We start from the raw sequence: 19,258 nt of genomic DNA on the forward strand, positions 1-19,258 counted from the left end.
CAGTGCCGTGATAGTCTCTGTGTGCCCTTCAGTTCCGTGATAGTCTCTGTGTGCCCTTCAGTGCCGTGATAGTCTCTGTGTGCCCTTCAGTGCTGTGATAGTCTGTGTGCCCTTCAGTGCCGTGATAGTCTCTGTGTGCCCTTTAGTGCCGTGATAGTCTCTGTGTGCCCTTCAGTGCCGTGATAGTCTGTGTGCCCTTCAGTGCCGTGATAGTCTCTGTGTGTCCTTCAGTGCCGTGATAGTCTCTGTGTGCCCTTCAGTTCCGTGATAGTCTCTGTGTGTCCTTCAGTGCCGTGATAGTCTCTGTGTGCCCTTCAGTTCCGTGATAGTCTCTGTGTGCCCTTCAGTGCCGTGATAGTCTCTGTGTGCCCTTCAGTGCTGTGATAGTCTGTGTGCCCTTCAGTGCTGTGATAGTCTCTGTGTGCCCTTCAGTGCTGTGATAGTCTCTGTGTGCCCTTCAGTGCCGTGATAGTTTCTGTGTGCCCTTCAGTGCTGTGATAGTCTGTGTGCCCTTCAGTGCCGTGATAGTCTCTGTGTGCCCTTCAGTGCCGTGATAGTCTCTGTGTGCCCTTCAGTGCTGTGATAGTCTGTGTGCCCTTCAGTGCCGTGATAGTCTCTGTGTGCCCTTCTGTGCCGTGATAGTCTCTGTGTGCCCTTCAGTGTAGTTGCTTTCTCTGAAATATAGAGAATACTGAATTAATTAGAAAGGGAGTTTGTACTAGCCACATCTTTATAATACAGCTTTAAGGTGAGCAGGAACCTATTTCTAGGAAGTTTGTGTTTCCCTGGGGATGAATGTCTAAATCCTATGGGGCACAAACAAAAAATGGGACTGGCTTTGATCATAATCAGTGAGGGAAACTTCTCTTCTGTGACTTGGGATAAAGTTGGTGACGCCAATCTGGAAGCTGCTTTTTTTGCCATAATTTAGCAGGTGCAGGTATGGGATCTGTTACCTGGAATGCTTGGGGCTTTCGGGATAAGGGGGGTTTTCCTATCATTTGGATCAGCATTCCTTAAGGCTAATAAAAAAATAAAATACAACATTAAATAAACCCAATAGGATTGTTTTGGCACCAATATGGATTCCTGCAGCTTAGTTACCATCAAGTACAAGGCACTGTTTTATTATTACAGAGAAAAGGGAATCATTTAACCATTAAATAAACCCAATAGGGCTGTTCTGCCCCCAATAAGGGGTAATTATATCTTAGTTGGGATCAAGTACAGGTACTGTTTTATTATTACAGAGAAAAGGGAATCATTTAACCATTAAATAAACCCAATAGGGCTGTTCTGCCCCCAATAAGGGGTAATTATATCTTAGTTGGGATCAAGTACAGGTACTGTTTTATTATTACAGAGAAAAGGGAATCATTTAACCATTAAATAAACCCAATAGGACTGTTCTGCCCCCAATAAGGGGTAATTATATCTTAGTTGGGATCAAGTACAGGTACTGTTTTATTATTACAGAGAAAAGGGAATCATTTAACCATTAAATAAACCCAATAGGACTGTTCTGCCCCCAATAAGGGGTAATTATATCTTAGTTGGGATCAAGTACAGGTACTGTTTTATTATTACAGAGAAAAGGGAATCATTTAACCATTAAATAAACCCAATAGGGCTGTTCTGCCCCCAATAAGGGGTAATTATATCTTAGTTGGGATCAAGTACAGGTACTGTTTTATTATTACAGAGAAAAGGGAATCATTTAACCATTAAATAAACCCAATAGGACTGTTCTGCCCCCAATAAGGGGTAATTATATCTTAGTTGGGATCAAGTAAAGGTACTGTTTTATTATTACTTGTATATTAGGAGTGTATAATGCAATGGCTTGTTCGTGACCCTATCTCATCTGTTTCCAGTGCAGAGTAACTTCTTCAGATGAACCATTTATTTAATGATGACTGGAAAGACAATGGTGAAAACAATTTAAAAATGACTGATCGTTATCATGTCAGGGTTATTATCTTTTTGCTTTAGTCATTATATTTCCTCTTCAGGCTGCTGTGGTTAGAAAACGTCAGTAATCTGTGCCACTAAAGCACGCAAGCACCTTACAGGAAAATAGAATTACACGCTCACAATGATTTTAGGGTTATCTTCGTTTAAACTCTTGTTTATGAAACAGATCTTCTCAAACATTTTTTGATTGGTTATAAAATATCACTTTACGACCAGTTCTCTATTGTATAAGATTTTTGGAGGTGAGGTTATTAGAGCATCTCACCCCCACCCATTGACAAATCCATCTGTACAAAAAAGGGCCATAAAAATATTGTATAACCATCATTTATAATGGAACATGGACTGAGACTAAAGGGTAGGACCTTGCTCCTAAAGGATAAAAGGGCATTCTGGTTACTGCTGTCCTGACTCATAGAGATGGTAACAGAACTCTTTCTTTTTATTAGTAAAAGGCGTATGTAGTTATCATTGGATGTGATTTAGGGAAATGGAAGACATTTTAGGGTCAGCAGAATAAATTCTCCCTCTGATTTTGCGGCCAGGAAATAATAATTGAATTGGTTCCCTTCTTGATGATACTTTTTTTGGATCCCATTGTGAGACTGCCACAAGTTTCCTGAAGGGACCTTACAATTAAAAGAGTGTTAGTACAGGTACGGGATATGTTATCCGGAAATCCATTATCCAGAAAGATCCGAATTACAGAAAGCCTGTCTCCCATAGACTCCATTTTAATAATAGGACTGTTCTGCCCCCAATAAGGGGTAACTATATCTTAGTTGGGATCAAGTACAGGTACTGTTTTATTATTACAGAGAAAAGGGAATCATTTAACCATTAAATAAACCCAATAGGGCTGTTCTGCCCCCAATAAGGGGTAATTATATCTTAGTTGGGATCAAGTACAGGTACTGTTTTATTATTACAGAGAAAAGGGAATCATTTAACCATTAAATAAACCCAATAGGGCTGTTCTGCCCCCAATAAGGGGTAATTATATCTTAGTTGGGATCAAGTACAGGTACTGTTTTATTATTACAGAGAAAAGGGAATCATTTAACCATTAAATAAACCCCATAGGGCTGTTCTGCCCCAATAAGGGGTAATTATATCTTAGTTGGGATGAGGTACAAGGTACTGTTTTATTATTACAGAGAAAAGGGAATCATTTAACCATTAAATAAACCCAATAGGGCTGTTCTGCCCCAATAAGGGGTAATTATATCTTAGTTGGGATCAAGTACAGGTACTGTTTTATTATTACAGAGAAAAGGGAATCATTTAACCATTAAATAAACCCAATAGGGCTGTTCTGCCCCCAATAAGGGGTAATTATATCTTAGTTGGGATCAAGTACAGGTACTGTTTTATTATTACAGAGAAAAGGGAATCATTTAACCATTAAATAAACCCAATGGGGCCGTTCTGCCCCCAATAAGGGGTAATTATATCTTAGTTGGGATCAAGTACAGGTACTGTTTTATTATTACAGAGAAAAGGGAATCATTTAACCATTAAATAAACCCAATAGGGCTGTTCTGCCCCCAATAAGGGGTAATTATATCTTAGTTGGGATCAAGTACAGGTATTGTTTTATTATTATTACAGAGAAAAAGGGAATCATTTTTAAAAATTAGAATTATTTGCTTATAATGGAGTCTATGGGAGACGGCCTTTCCGTATTTAAGAACTTTCTGGATAATGGGTTTCCGGATAATGGATCCCATACCTGTACTGAATGAAAGTGCCTCTCTTCTAAGGAGAAGACCCCATTCTGTTAATAATTGTTGTAAGGTTAGCGGCAAAAGAAGCTTCTAGGAGAACAAGTACACTTGGGGCAGATTTATCAAAATATATCACAAACTATTACATGTTCTATTCATTCCTATGGGATTTTTAGAAATTTTTTTTTCCAAAAAGTTCTGTCACCCATAGATAAATACATTCCAATAGGAATGAATAGAGCGTAGGGGAGAGGTTTTATGCATTAAGCTCTAAACTCACGTTTTGATAAATCTGCCCCATGTTAAACTTTGGGGCAGATTAACTAATACTCTACTCCAACTCTACTAAAACATTTCTCTTTTTTTTATTTTAAAATTTGAATAAAGTAATTTCCACGAATGTCTGGCATTGACTAAAAAATCTGAGATGAAAAAGTCCATGGGGGAAAAGTTGCAGAAAAGTTGCAAAATTTCCAAATTTTTGAATTGTTGCACGAAAAACCCCCCAAACCGCTAAAGTTAAGAGCAAAAGAAGGATCCTCCAGAGAAGGGAGGGGACATCTGCCATTGACTTCTACATGATCTCAGCAAGTTTTAGCAGGCCAATTTACAGATTCAGATTTCTAGCTATTTGGACACATAGTAAATCTTGGAAAAGTTGCAGCTTTTTTTCCGATGACTTTTAGTGCTAAAAATCCTAATCAGAAAAAAAAAATCTGACAGTTAGTAAATGGCCCCCGTACTTTTGCTGGACACGGACAAAAGAACAGAGGGAAGATAATTAATGAGGTTAATGTATTTGTTTAAAGCTGTTTCTCACCCGCTCGGCGTCAGCAGACTCTCAACTTCAAAGAGTTCTCTGTGTAGGTAATGTAGAAGTAGCAATGTGAATCTGTTCAATGCCAACTAGATATCTGCCATCAGTTCCCCCCCTGCAGCTCAGCATAGGAGGCAAAGTATTTGTAGCACCCTATCTTTCCATCTCTAGACAGTCATGCCCACATCATGTGCCAGAGATCATTTTCCACATTCGGGGAGATAAACTAATTTACTTCCTCTGCAACATGAATGATCTGGGCCTTCACTAACTGCATTATAAAATTAGGCGCAGATTTTGATAGGCTTAGATAATTCTACCACCGAAGCCCCATCGCTGATGGCCAAGGTTCAGACATCAAATACGTGCCAGGAAATTGGTGGACGGGAAGATATCTGAGAACACATACTTATACAGGTATAGGATCCCTTATCCGGAAACCCATTATCCAGAAAGCTCCGAATTACGGAAAGCCTGTCTCCCATAGACTCCATTTTAATCAAATAATTCAGAATTTTAAAACTGATTTCCTTTTTCTCTGTAGAAATAAAACAGAACCTTGTAATTGATCTCAACTAAGATATAATTACCCCTTATTGAGGGCAGAACAGCCCTATTGGGTTTATTTAATGGTTAAATGATTCCCTTTTCTCTGTAATAATAAAACAGTACCTGTACTTGATCCCAACTAAGATATAATTAATCCTTATTGGATGAAAAACAATCCTATTGGGTTTAATTAATGTTTTATTGACTTTTTAATAGACTTAAGGTATGGAGTTCCTTATCCGGAATACCCTTGGTCCCAAGCATTCTGGATAATGGATCCTATACCTGTACTTCCTAATCTCCCTACCAAGGAAGGCAAACAGACAATTCTCACGGAATGGAATAGTAATTTTAGGAAACCAAAGCCAGACCATTGTTATCTTCTTTATATCCAGCACTTTATCACCTTATGGAGATTCTTTCACTTTCAATTATTTACCTGGTCTTGTAGCACTTACAGTTTAGTTATGGACCAAAGTGCAAATGTGCCTGTTGTGCCTACTAATCTGAATAAAATGTAAGGCTCAGAGTCCCAAGGAATCTCTACCATTAGCAGTTGTAGGTTCTATTCTGACTGCATCGGTTTGAGAGCTTATGAGCAGCTGGTAAAGATGAATGGTCTGGCCTGGAAGGGGCAGAGGAGAGAAGAAAAAAAATGGTTATATGTGTAGGAGAGCTGTGTACACTTGTATCTCCTCTGTGTTGTTACTGTGCAAGGAGGAGCTGTGTGAGCTGACAGGAAGGAAGTGAGGGAGGAGGGGCTGCTGGAACAAGGAAGCAGAGAGACAAGCAAGGTGCTGGTAGCTCACACAGGGTTCTGTATAAGAAAGTAATTGGGAACCCCCCCAGTGGCAGGAAGCGTGCTCTTTTAGGGTGCAGAAGAAAAGGGGGTCCTAGTCTGGGCTCTGAAGGGCAAAGCGTGCTCTTCTTAGGGCACGGAAAGCCAAAGGGAGTTCTTCTCAAGACTATGAAGTACTTGCCACATAAGTGGGGGATTCCCCTCAGCAGTTCAGAAAGTACCAGCTATGTTATGTGAGTGAAGTTGCCCCTGGCTGGCTGTATCTATTTCTGCTAATTTAAAGGTATAGCGTCCTGCCAAAATATCCATCAACCTTTCCTGTGTGTGTTGTGGATCAGAGAAGTTTCCCAGAGAGGGGTACCGCAGTCCAACCTGTCCTGACCCTGGGTGGAGGCACGCCATTATCAGTGAACCTGCTCTTCCATATAGTGGAGGCACAGGGCTCCTGTAGCGCCACACGCAAGTGAATGTGTGCTAGATCTCATGCAGTAGAAAAAGAGGGCTACATATGGAAAGTTAGAGACATTTATAAAGAAAGGTATGAATTCTTTGGGATTATACTGGCGTTGGAAAAAGGCCTCGATTACTGCAAAACGGAAAATAGTCAATGGAATACAGTTGGGCCCCAGTAGGTAAATAGCATTCCCCTTTTATTTGCCAGCAATGCGGCCCGTGCCCAGGTAGTGTATACGGAGTATAAATATAGTGCTGCTATGTAGGGGAATACCGTCCCATCTTGCCTATATGCTAGAACAGCTTGCTTAGATCACAGTTTCGTAGTTGCTTTGATTGGTCACTATCAGCCATAGTTTTATCTTGTGTTATTGTAGGTATGTACCTTGACTGATAGACCCATAACTGGTTTAAAGTTTTGAAGAATATTTTTGCAAGGAGGAACATTTTGTAAATAATCAATTTAATTTTTTTGCATTATTGGCTCCTTATTTTTCAAAGTTTCTTCGGTGGGAGACAAGGAATCCTGAAAAATGCTTTCACATCTTCAAGTGATGTTGTTTTACCCTCATGTGTTATATACAGCTTTAAAAGCTCTTTGTAAAATGTCTTTATTAACATTTATACATTATGATCTTCTGGAGCTCTTTACAGGATAAATACAAACAGCCGTGTACTGGAGCACATTCCATTACCGAGTAATGAGAGGCAACAGGATGAGGACCCTGCTCACAAGGGCTTAGAATGTAAAAGAAATGGGGGATGAGAAACAAGGTGTGGGTGGACCAAACTTGGATGAATGATGAGTTTTAATCTTGAAGCCATATTGGCTCACTGAATGTTCCATCCTGGGGAGAAGGCAGTTTTGAGATACAGAAAAATCCTGGAGGTGTGAGTGGGAAGAAGCATGGGGCAGAGGAGAGAACAGGTTGGGAGAAGAGCTAGGGTTAGGTAAGGGTGTGTACTTGATGGCTGTATTCATGAAATGTTTGAATGGGGTTGGAAATAGAAATGGGTAGTTTATGGCAGCCAAGAAGTCACTCGGAATGTTATGTCCACTCTGGAAGTGCAATACAGTTAAGAAGAGAATGACTATTGCACATATTTCTTTGCCCAGACCCTTATTAGGGGGCCCTATTCACGTTTTATCTGCACGTGTATGGAGGGTGAGCATTTTGAAGACACAACACTTTGTGGCAGGACCTGAGAATCTGGACCACTGAGTGTTGGTTTGAGGAGCAAATCAGGAGAATCTCAAACATTTTCTGTTTAATGCTCGTCTATCCAACTCCTATCTAGTTTAGGCTCAGCTCAGCACTAGTACATTATTACTTGAATGGACATTACTCCTAGAAGGTAAGCACATGAAGACATGGAGAAACAGAGAATTAGAACTGTTCAGTTACAGAACTACTGTTTGCTAGAATGTGACTCAAACATACACGTATATGTATTGAATAAAAGTATAAAAGAATAAAAAGAATAAAAAGTACCCCCTATTGTAAAATATAAGGATATTATAAGTCATAGAGGAGAGTTCCATGACCATATAAAGGCACAAGGCCAAAGGCCGAAGGCTTTTCTACTGGTGGTGGAACTCAGAGGTGGTATTTTATTATAATACAGAAATTTCAGTGAGTCATATGACAGAAATTAGAAATTACATAACAAAGCACTGATTATAAATGATGACATCACTAAGCACTGTTGATAGGGATATCAATTACAGGATATTTATTGGCTCTCCTGTGTGTTATATATACAAAGCATTTATAATCTTTATCTTAAAATAAAGGTATAGGGTATATATAGTGAATAAAGTACCCCCTATTGTAAAACGTAGGGATATTATAAGTCACCATGGAGTTCCATGAGCACTTATACAAGTCATGGAACTCCGAGGTGACTTCGAATATCCTCATATTTTACAACAGGGGGTACTTTATTATAGTATACAAGTATTAGTAAGTCATGTGAAAGAAATTACGTCACTAAGCTCCGATTATAACTGATCACTAAGCATTGTTTATAAGGATATCATTTACAGTTTGGTCCCATAGGGAAACAACCAAACTGTATATTATAAATATATAAAGTGTGGGGCTATCGATCATCCATTCTTTCTCTTTATGAGAGGTCTTTCTTCTCACAGATGGCATTACACTTGATCTTCTCTTGATCACATGGTGCATCATTCATCTTTCCATCTTTGAATAGGTGAGCGCAGTTTTCATCCCCTCTACCATTATTTGGTTCCCCGATCCGCCAAAAACTTTAGAAAAAAAAACAAGCCAAAAATCCACTGTAAATAAAATATAAGCATTGCATTTTGGCTGGCAATGGTAAGTAATGTTTAAGGAAAAGAAGCATTGTTTGGTGATTGGGGCTTTACAGTCTAGAGCTGGTTTATCCATTAGGCAACATAGGTACCTTCTACCTGGTGTTGGAGGCCCAGAAACTGGCCTTCTCTGGAGATGGAGTCTCACAGTGTGGCGGGTTTATTGGGCACAACTACAGGAGTGGCAGGGACATACATAGCAGTGCACTGGGTTCCACCAGAGAATAGGATGTGGAAAGCACACAGTTCTCTTACCCAAATCCACATTAATAGCCACTGCTCCATGACTTCAGACAGTGCAAGCTCACTGTAATGTATGGTACGAATGTATGGTGTGAATAGCCAGAGCTAACAGCTGCAAAACCCAATGCAGGACTTTTTTTTGCAATATTTCAGACAGTTTCTGTTGGCTTGGATGTTACGTTCTAGGCGCTTGAACCTCTCAGCTTCTAAGAGGGTCTAAGCTTGCTTATCTTGGGCAAGTGGGTCACGTGGTGAGATTTGCCTGATTTGGCCCACCACTTGGAAAAATCGGACAAACATAGTACCATAAAATGTGTTTATTATTTAAAATGTATTTGTATCTTTCCCATGTGTTTGAATTCAGTGGTTGCTGATATTCCCTTTCTGTTTCCCTCCCCCTGGTTTCATGCTGTGTCTCCCAGGTCTAGCAATGTTCTGCACTCTCTGATCTGTTCTCTAGGATGTACATAGGAAGGTCTTGTTTGGAGTCTTTTCTGCTATTCTTTTTATTGAGTTGGGGGAATAATAAATAATAATAAATGTCATACTCGAGTATAAGCCGATCTGGATATAAGCCGAGGTACCTAATTTTACCTAAGAAAACTGGAAAACCGTCCCCGGGGGATGGGGCACGCATCGCGTCATCTGTCCGTGCCATCCATTCTCCGTCCTCCGTCAACGGGGGGGGGGGGGTTGGTAGGTGCGAGGGACCAGACTCTTACTTTCATATCCATATACTCGAGTATTAGCCGAGGGTGCCTTTTTCAGCACATTTTTGGTGCTGAAAAACTTGGCTTATACTCGAGTATGTACGGTACATACACTGGTGGAAAAGATAAAGGGGCCACATTCAATCCCATGAGAATTATGGTCTGTCACATGAATACTTATGGGTGTGATGCAATTTGAGGAGGAAAAAAACCTCCTAATTGAATTCCAATTTTTCCTATACAATTCAATTGAGTTTTCATGTGTGTTGAGTTTTTTCTCACTCAATTGCATTTGGTTCTGTGGGAAAATCATGAATTGAATAAGGAGAGAAGTCTTTCTCATCAAATTGTATCTGCCCCAAAATTCGCATTTTGTTCTTCTACTGGCAGACGTGGTCGCTAAACAGATTCCAGATTCCAACAAAAAAAATGTTCTCAAAAAGGAATTTATTTTGGCATTGCAGATTTTCTACAAATGACTTGGTTTATGATTTAGGGTTGCCACCTGTCCAGTTTTGCCCGGTTTTTGGAAGGGCTGCCTGGGTCGAAACCTCCTGCCTGGTTTCCCAAATTAGGAACATTGATGCGGCGAAATGACAATCGCCGCGTCATAGCCCCACCCCCTTGCCATTGCTAAGAAAGCCGGCAGAGGTGGCAACCCTACTTGTATTAAATTCCCCCTTAGTGTCTTTTTGTAGAACAGACTCATTTAAGGTAACAGCCATTTTGTTTAATAGGGACACATTCTTCGACTTACCCTGATGATGCTTTGAGGATTGTTCCATCAACCCATGTCCATATTTCTTTAATCCTTTGGAGACCAATCCAGTAACAGTCATCACCAGTTTTACTTTTAAGAAATTTCTAGAGCAAAAGAAACATAATGGGGCTGTTTAGTAACGTCTGGTTTTGTTCATTTTCACCTTGCTTCATCCTGCTTTGTTATCTCTGGTACACCTGGGTGTTTTAGGCTACAGAGCTGATTCCCTGTATAATTCACCAAAGCAGATGAAGGTAGCATTGCTTGTCAGGCAGTAAGAGCCTTACCTGCTCCTCATCACTTTTGATGATGACCAAGTCACTATTGGACCTTGCACAAGAGAGATGGGCCTCTGTCCAGGTCACTCTATTTATTTCAAAGCAATAACAGCTTCCATTAAATTTCTTCCAGGAAGAACCACAGTGGGACTTTTCTGAAATTGAACACAGGGTCAGAATACTGTATACTTTATTTGTGCAGCTGGTACAGGCATGAGGTTCAGGGGAATGCAGTTGGCTATGTACAGATGCAGCCAGCAAGTTTTCACATGTGTTCTCAATATGTCCAGACACCATTTTTTGGGTGTTAGGTCATGCCATGGAAAATGCCAAAGACCCGGCGCCATCTGGTAGCTAATTTTAACCTAACAAAAACAGAGTGATTCTGTCAATTTATCCATTTACCTTCCACTGTAGTACCTCAGTCAGGGAACAGGATTCCATGAGCAACGTAAAGGCAGTGGACAGCAGCTATTGTTTTAGCAAACTCACAAGAGCTGTAAGTTAAACAGGCCAACTTAGCGAGAGCAGTATTTGGATCCACCAAGCAGAAGTTGATTTTGCAACCATATTTCTACCTAAGACTGAATTAGGATTGTTTCTTGAGAAAGAACCAATATATGTTCATATTTGTGTATGATATTGTAGGGACCCATAGGGTTAAGCTCCCTATGGCTTTACTTCCCTACTTTTCCTTATCTGTACTGTTATAGGGCAGACCCCTCTATACTCAGGTTACAGTTTCTTAAGCTATCCCTTACAGGTTTAGCTCATTTAACCACTCCCCTTGGCAGACTATATAGTGTCTTGCACAAGGAAGTGTTTTCCTCTTTGGCTGCTGATCTGCTACCTGAAGCAGAGCTCCATCGAGCCTGGGTACAGATCCGGCCCAGTAAGCCACATATCCATCCAAATTAAGTCGGGGACAGGGCCCCGTGAATGAGGAGAAGACAGTATAGCAGCATATTTCATAGCACCCTCTAGAAGTGGTGAGTTCAGACAGAATTATACAGAAAGAGCAGCCATTTGCTCCATCCAGGATAATAGCAAAGGAGTAGTCTTCCTAACAGGCATTACTGGCCTTAGATTAGGGACACAGAAGTGCTAGGGAAATAGGTTAGCAAATATGCCTTGCCCTAACCTCCAAAAGAGCATGGGACTATGCCGGTGAGCTTTCCTACCTATCACTCTGTTGTTGTTCTACCTGCCCAATCCTCTTGATGAGAAGGGATACCCAGGGGAGCATCATATTTCTGCTATTAATCCACCTTTACATCAACTGTATAACTGCATACTGTATACCATCTATTAAGTGAGTATTGGAATACCCTGAATACCTTTGTCTTGGACAAATAAAGTACTATCCAGTTCATTCATAAGAATCCTCTGGCGTCCATTTATCTCTATTGCACCACACTACTTCAGCTAGTTGTAGTTCAACAACCCCTCAGCTCCATTATATACCTCCCACGTAGCGGAGGCCCACTCCTGTGCATTAAGGTCGCATGTAACACATGCTCTACAGCACGCTACTAGCCTGGGTTGGCCATTTTATAGCCAAATAGGTGTTACAATATTCTTTTGTGTTTGTGTAGAGATGCTAGAAGAAATGTTAGCTGAAGCTAACACACGCAATAAGAATCTTAAATTCACACATGAATGGTCCACAAAACCCGGTTACTAATGGGAAGTGAGAATTGAAATAGAGGGAGGTGTAATATCCACTAATCTATATATAAAATGTGTGGGCCTCAATCATTTTTTTACAGGCTAAAAGTTTCCACTGTAGAAAGGTAATTATTGGGCTTCATGAAGAACATTAAATGCACAGTAACAATGTCACTGGTCAGACAAGACCACCTACGAAACTGCCAGTCTTTAATGGGACAGGGGAGACTTGCTGGGAGCAGTTGGCATCCCACAAGAATAGCAAATGGGTGCCATTCCTCTGCCCCCAAACCTCCTACATACATGGGGAATGCACATAATGCCATGGCATGTAAAAGTGTCAATGCAAAAGGAATATGAACCCCAAACCCATATATACAAGGTTGGTTGAACTGTGCCATTTGCAATATCATACCAGAGAGTGCTATGGGGTTTAAGAAAAGACACATATGGACCCAAACATGTAGCGAATGGTGTAATAAAAGCCCTTATTTGCAAGTTTAATTGCTTTTTCTGGGCTTCTCCTATCATTCCTTGCATGGAGAAGGGGTTGATGCTTAGTGTCTGGCAGGGCTGAGTGCTGAATACCTATTTGTTCAACATCTAGCTACTGGCATACAATGGAGTAGATACAATCACAAACAGAATGACGTACCATAATGATTCAGTGAAGTATTTTTCTCCCCCTCCACCGTACGAAAATCTGAAAGCAGAAATGATTTGTTCCGTCAGTTACAGAAGTGACTGTATGAGCAGTGCTATAAACCGTTACATTATACACAAACGTCACCAATAACCAAAAAGGTACATAGTAACATAATGAGGTTTTTATCTAAATGGAACCTGATAGGAAGGTGAAAACTCTCATCTGAAGTCTCTGTCCTGATTCCAAGATGTCAATTGAACCAGTCCCAGGATTATAGAAATGACTTTCTGTAACTGTCACTTTAATCTCAAATTTATGGAATATTCTGCTCAGGCTCAAGATTTAGGAGTGATAGTTACTGCTGGTTTCCTAGCAAGAATGACATACTTCAAAGGATTTTCATAGGAATGTGTACATATAAGTTTAATAAAAGACAAATCGAAGACAAACCCAATTATAAGTGGATACTTTAACAACCTTAATTACACGACACAGGATTATACTCACACATGATGAAAAGAAAGGCAGCCATGATGGTTAAAAGCAGGAACAGAGCGATGTTTTGCCCCATTAGGATGAATACCAGCATTCTTGGTGAGCATTGATGCCTACCTGATGAAGGGACTAAGAAAGAGCCAGAGTTTTATTTTACTGCAGTAAAATGGCCTTGTCATCTTAACCCTTTAAAGCTCACATGAAAATAATGGGTACAAGGTTATTTACAATATTTTTCCCAAATAGTGCAGCCTGGCATTGATATATTACATTCTTGTTAGAAGGAATGAAAGAAATGGCAAATAAGGGATGACCTAAATGGATGCCTTTTTTTTTTAGTAGACATTATGTCGCTTTTTGAAGTGGACAAGTCTTTTGTTCAAGACATTGCAACTCAGTAAAGTAAAGTACTATGTCTTGTTTCCCAGGCAAGTTTTGTTGTTCATACCTCCCAATTTCAGAATTGTCACCCTCATAAGGAATGTGGCTTTTGGGTGGACTAAGTATGTGTCTGGTCATAACTGGGCATGGGCGGGGAAAATCAGGGTCTGGCCTAAATAATCAAATGGTGGGAAGTAAGACCCCAAGGTCAGTTAAAGGTGTGCCACATTGTGCTCCTTCTCCTCTTTACTATGGAAATCCTTGTACAGGTATGGGATCCGATATCCGGAAACCCGATATCCAGAAAGCTCCGAATTATGGAAAGCCTGTCTCCAATAGACTCTTATTTTAATCAAATAATTCAGATTTTTAAAATTGACTTCCTTTTTCTCTGTAATAATAAAACAGTACCTGTACTTGATCCCAACTAAGATATAATTACCCCTTATTGGGGGCAGAACAGTCCTATTGGGTTTATTTAATGGTTAAATGATTCCTTTTTCTCTGTAATAATAAAACTGTACCTTGTAATTGATCCCAACTAAGATATAATTACCCCTTATTGGGGGCAGAACAGCCCTATTGGGTTTATTTAATGGTTAAATGATTCCCTTTTCTCTGTAATAATAAAACAGTACCTGTACTTGATCCCAACTAAGATATAATTACCCCTTATTGGGGGCAGAACAGCCCTATTGGGTTTATTTAATGGTTAAATGATTCCCTTTTCTCTGTAATAATAAAACAGTACCTGTACTTGATCCCAACTAAGATATAATTAATCCTTATTGGGGGCAGAACAGTCCTATTGGGTTTATTTAATGGTTAAATGATTCCCTTTTCTCTGTAATAATAAAACAGTACCTGTACTTGATCCCAACTAAGATATAATTACCCCTTATTGGGGGCAGAACAGCCCTATTGGGTTTATTTCATGGTTAAATGATTCCCTTTTCTCTGTAATAATAAAACAGTACCTGTACTTGATCCCAACTAAGATATAATTACCCCTTATTGGGGGCAGAACAGCCCTATTGGGTTTATTTAATGGTTGAATGATTCCCTTTTCTCTGTAATAATAAAACAGTACCTGTACTTGATCCCAACTAAGATATAATTACCCCTTATTGGGGGCAGAACAGCCCTATTGGGTTTATTTCATGGTTAAATGATTCCCTTTTCTCTGTAATAATAAAACAGTACCTGTACTTGATCCCAACTAAGATATAATTACCCCTTAATGGGGGCAGAACAGCCCTATTGGGTTTATTTCATGGTTAAATGATTCCCTTTTCTCTGTAATAATAAAACAGTACCTGTACTTGATCCCAACTAAGATATAGTTACCCCTTATTGGGGGCAGAACAGCCCTATTGGGTTTATTTAATGGTTAAATGATTCCCTTTTCTCTGTAATAATAAAACAGTACCTGTACTTGATCCCAACTAAGATATAATTACCCCTTATTGGGGGCAGAACAGCCCTATTGGGTTTATTTAATGGTTAAATGATTCCCTTTTCTCTGTAATAATAAAACAGTACCTGTACTTGATCCCAACTAAGATATAATTACCCCTTATTGGGGGCAGAACAGCCCTATTGGGTTTATTTAATGGTTAAATGATTCCCTTTTCTCTGTAATAATAAAACAGTACCTGTAATTGATCCCAACTAATATATAATTACCCCTTATTGGATGCAAAATTACCCTATTGAGTTTAATTAATGTTTTATTGATTTTTAATAGACTTTAGGTATGAAGAAATACCCCTTATCCGGAATGCCCTCGGTCCTTAGCATTCTGGATAATGGGTCCGATAACTGTATTATACTTGATATCCAGATATATCAGATTGTGCTTAAACTCTTACCTTTCCCCAACACATTTGAATAACCAGACTCCATTACTTGCATTTCTCGTTGTTTAGCCATTGTGTGCCTCTCCAAGAAAGTTCTAATCTATACTGTAATGGAGTTCTCTGTCTAAAGGTCTTTTAGTCACACATTGAAATCCTCTCATCCACTCTGTCTTTTCTGAAATAGAGAAAATACCAAATTATTTGAATAAAAATAAAACAAATACAAATAATGTACATGTACTATGTATTGCACTTGACAAAGACATGCATTTGAGGCCAAAGAGAAGAATGTTTGAAAGCTACTGTTCTAGATTAGTCTTTTGCACCCTCATCAGGCTTGGGTTCTATCTCAGAGCCTGGGATTGGGTAAGTGCCCAAGTCTGGTCTTTGTAGGGAATCCCATGTGTATTAAGTAGAGCAGAGCTAAAACCCAATGTGAGTTAATCTGGGAAAATCAGGGAGCAAGGGTTAGGAGGCCAAGAAGTCATTTAGCAGCTCCATAGATTGTTGTTAATGTTGTTATCCCCCCAGTGGCTGAGCCGCCATAACATGACCCAAAATATATATGATTACAGGTGTATCTCTGTAAAGGGACCCCTGTACTGCCCCAGAGAGTAAGGCACTACATTGGCTGTGAGTACTATTATACTGAGTTACCTTGTTTGCATTGTGTTATTGATATTACATTATACTGATTATTTATTGTTTTGTAACCACCAATAAATCAGAGTTGTTAAGTGTGTGCCCCACGCTCCTTCTTTACATTATGTGAGGGCTCCCACTGAGTGTAAGGTGTTGGGAATAACCCATAATGACCATGCCATACCCAGTCTTAGGGGATCTTGAGAGTGCCACCTGTCTGGTTTTGACCCGGACAGCCCAGTGTTCGGAAGGGCTGCCCCTGTGAAATCACGGCCACCATGACGTATCACCATCCACCCCCTGCCCCCCTGCGAAAAAAGCTGCCAGAGGTGGCAACCCTGCCTGGTACTACTACCTGCCAAGTCCTAGAAGGGTGCCGCTCCCACCTGGTCTGACTCTGCAGTGTCTCTTGCTTTTTTGATGTTAGGCCAAAGGCTCCTGCACTTCCTTTATATAGGCTCCTGCTGGGGGATACCCCTACAGATCAACCTTAAGGTTAGTGCAACCTGCTGGCTGAACTGAATATTGCCCAACTATTTACCTCCTTACATGCTGCCAAATACAGGTACATGTAAATGATAATAGTATTTCTTTCCCTTGGAATAGGTTACTGCAGTGATCCCCAACCAGTGGCTCGGGGGCAACATGTTGCTTCCCAACCCCTTGGATGTTGCTTTCAGTGCCCCCAAACCAGGGAGTTATTTTTGAATTCCTGACTTGGGGGCAAGTTTTGGTTGAATAAAAACAAGACTTACTACCAAATAAAGCCCCTGTAAGCTGACAGTGTGCATAGAGGCCCCTAATAGCCAATCATAGCCCTTATTTGGCTCCTCCATGAACTTTTATGGTGCTTGTGTTGCTCTCCAAGTATTTTTACATTTGGGTAGTTCACGAGATAGAAAGGTTGGGGATCCCTAGGTTACTGTCTTGCCCAGACTTTATATTTTCCTCTCTCTCTGGACAACTGCATATGGTAGTATATTAATAATATATTGGAAAGTTGCCTCCATTTATTCATATGAAACTGTATATACTACATACAGAAAAACAACTCATGACTGGTCAGTTGTGCAGTCACAAATACAGTCAGAAAATGTTGTAAATCACAGCTTGACTATAACATTCCCCCAACAATCTCTTCTTTGATCTGCAACTCTCAAATTGCATTTTTTGCATTGATATCATGTTACATTGCATACACTGAAAGGTTTTTAGATGACTGTGGCTTTAATTAGGGGACAGTGGGGCAGTTAAGCTTGAACATCCTCTAGCCAGTGCTGTAATTTAACATACTAAATTAGATTACAAAAAATCAAATCTAATTGATCCATAAGGACAGGGGTAATAAATGAACTTTTAATATGATGTAGACATTGATATTCTTGGACAATTTGCAAATGATCTTTATTTTTGATTTTTCAGTTATGTAGCTTTCTGTTTAGCAGCTCTCCATTTGGTATTTTGGCAGCTATCTAGTTGCTAGAATATTATTTACCCTAGCAACCAGGCAGTGGTTTTAACAAGAGATGGGGATATGAATAGTAGAGGGCCTGCATAGTAAGATAAGTAATAAAATGTAACAATAATAATAAAATTGTAGCCTTATAGAGCAATAGTTTTTGGCTGCTGGGGCAAGTAATTAAAAAAAACTATAAAAAAAAAAATAATTGCAAAGTTGCTAGGAAAGGGGCATTCTATAACATAGTAAAAGTGAGGTTAGCTCAAGGCTTCTCACCTGCCCGGCATCAGCAGTCTCTGGATATAGATGGTAACGGTTCTCCTTGTCGGTAATGTTGAAGTAATAAAGTGGATCTGACTGTTCAGTGCCAACTAGATACTCTATCTGTCATCAGCACAGAAGGCAAAGTATTAGTAGCCCCTATCTTTCCATCTCTAGGCAGCTGTGCCAAGTGCGATCGTTGGAAGAGATTTACTAAACTAGCGTACTTCCCCTGCAACGTGAGTTATCTGGGCCTTAACACGCTGCATTTAAACGAGATTAGATGTACTTAGATAGTTCTGCCCGGCAGCCAATGGTTCATTGCTGATACCAGATCTTGATGGTTTACACATGAAATGTGTGCTAGTAAACAGAGAGTAAGATATCTAACACTTGTGCTTCCTGTGTGTGTATATATATATATATACATACACATGGCGCTATTTTGTGTGGTGGGGGTATTTACTGTGGGTGTTGGGATATGGTCTGTTGGTTTGTCCCTGAGGAAGAGCACAGATTGTGCTCGAAACATTGGAATTTTTTCAATAAAACCACTTTTTCTTTTGTATCAAGTCCCTATGTGTGGCACTCTTTCTATTATATTTTTATATTTTTTATATTTTTGTTTTTGACCTGCACCAAGGGCATTTGGACTTGTATAGGGTGTGCTCCTCCCTGTATACTATATATATATATATATATATATATATATAGCATCAAAATTCTCTGCTTAAACTAGTCCCTTACCCTTTCCCAAAGTCCCCAAATAAATTGACTCGATTCTTCTGAATTCTGAATTCTTCTTCCTTCTGAGAGAAGGAAGTCTGACACAGAAGATCATGTGTACAGAATAAAGGGAAAGAAATTTGGTGTTTCTTTTCACAAAGGACTGTAAGTGCTTATGGCTGTAATTACACAGACCTTTCTCATAAAGCTTACTTAGTTTTTACCTTTCCTTCTCCTTTTATTTCCATACCAGTGTTAAATTCTAGCAATTACAAAAGGAATAAACCATACACTGAATATTTATTAGGTTTTAGAATGTTTAAATTAGCTGAATTTGAAAATACATTAAGAACTGGAAGTATGTAGAAGGGTGACTGTTTATGCATTTTTAGGAAATGTCCTTTGAATTCCTGATACAGGTTAAGCCCTTATTCCTTGAGCTATTTATCTGCCCTGTTGTTATGATCACACAG

At 39.7% G+C, this 19,258-nt stretch overlaps 1 protein-coding gene across 1 annotated transcript; it reads right to left on the reverse strand.

Moving 5' to 3' along the window:
- Positions 1-7,925: 7,925 nt before the first annotated feature.
- Positions 7,926-18,167, reverse strand: LOC105945510 (hepatic lectin-like). Its single transcript, XM_031898159.1, has 7 exons — positions 18,075-18,167; positions 15,710-15,872; positions 13,470-13,586; positions 12,972-13,019; positions 10,658-10,803; positions 10,368-10,474; positions 7,926-8,591 (listed from the first exon to the last, which is right to left on the reverse strand). Exons 2-7 carry the CDS (start codon positions 15,768-15,770, stop codon positions 8,447-8,449), a joined length of 624 nt encoding a protein of 207 aa, XP_031754019.1. The 5' UTR covers positions 15,771-15,872; positions 18,075-18,167; the 3' UTR covers positions 7,926-8,446.
- Positions 18,168-19,258: the final 1,091 nt, after the last annotated feature.

This window comes from Xenopus tropicalis, chromosome 3, assembly GCF_000004195.4.
Source record: "Xenopus tropicalis strain Nigerian chromosome 3, UCB_Xtro_10.0, whole genome shotgun sequence".
NCBI classification, from domain to species: Eukaryota; Metazoa; Chordata; class Amphibia; order Anura; family Pipidae; genus Xenopus; species Xenopus tropicalis.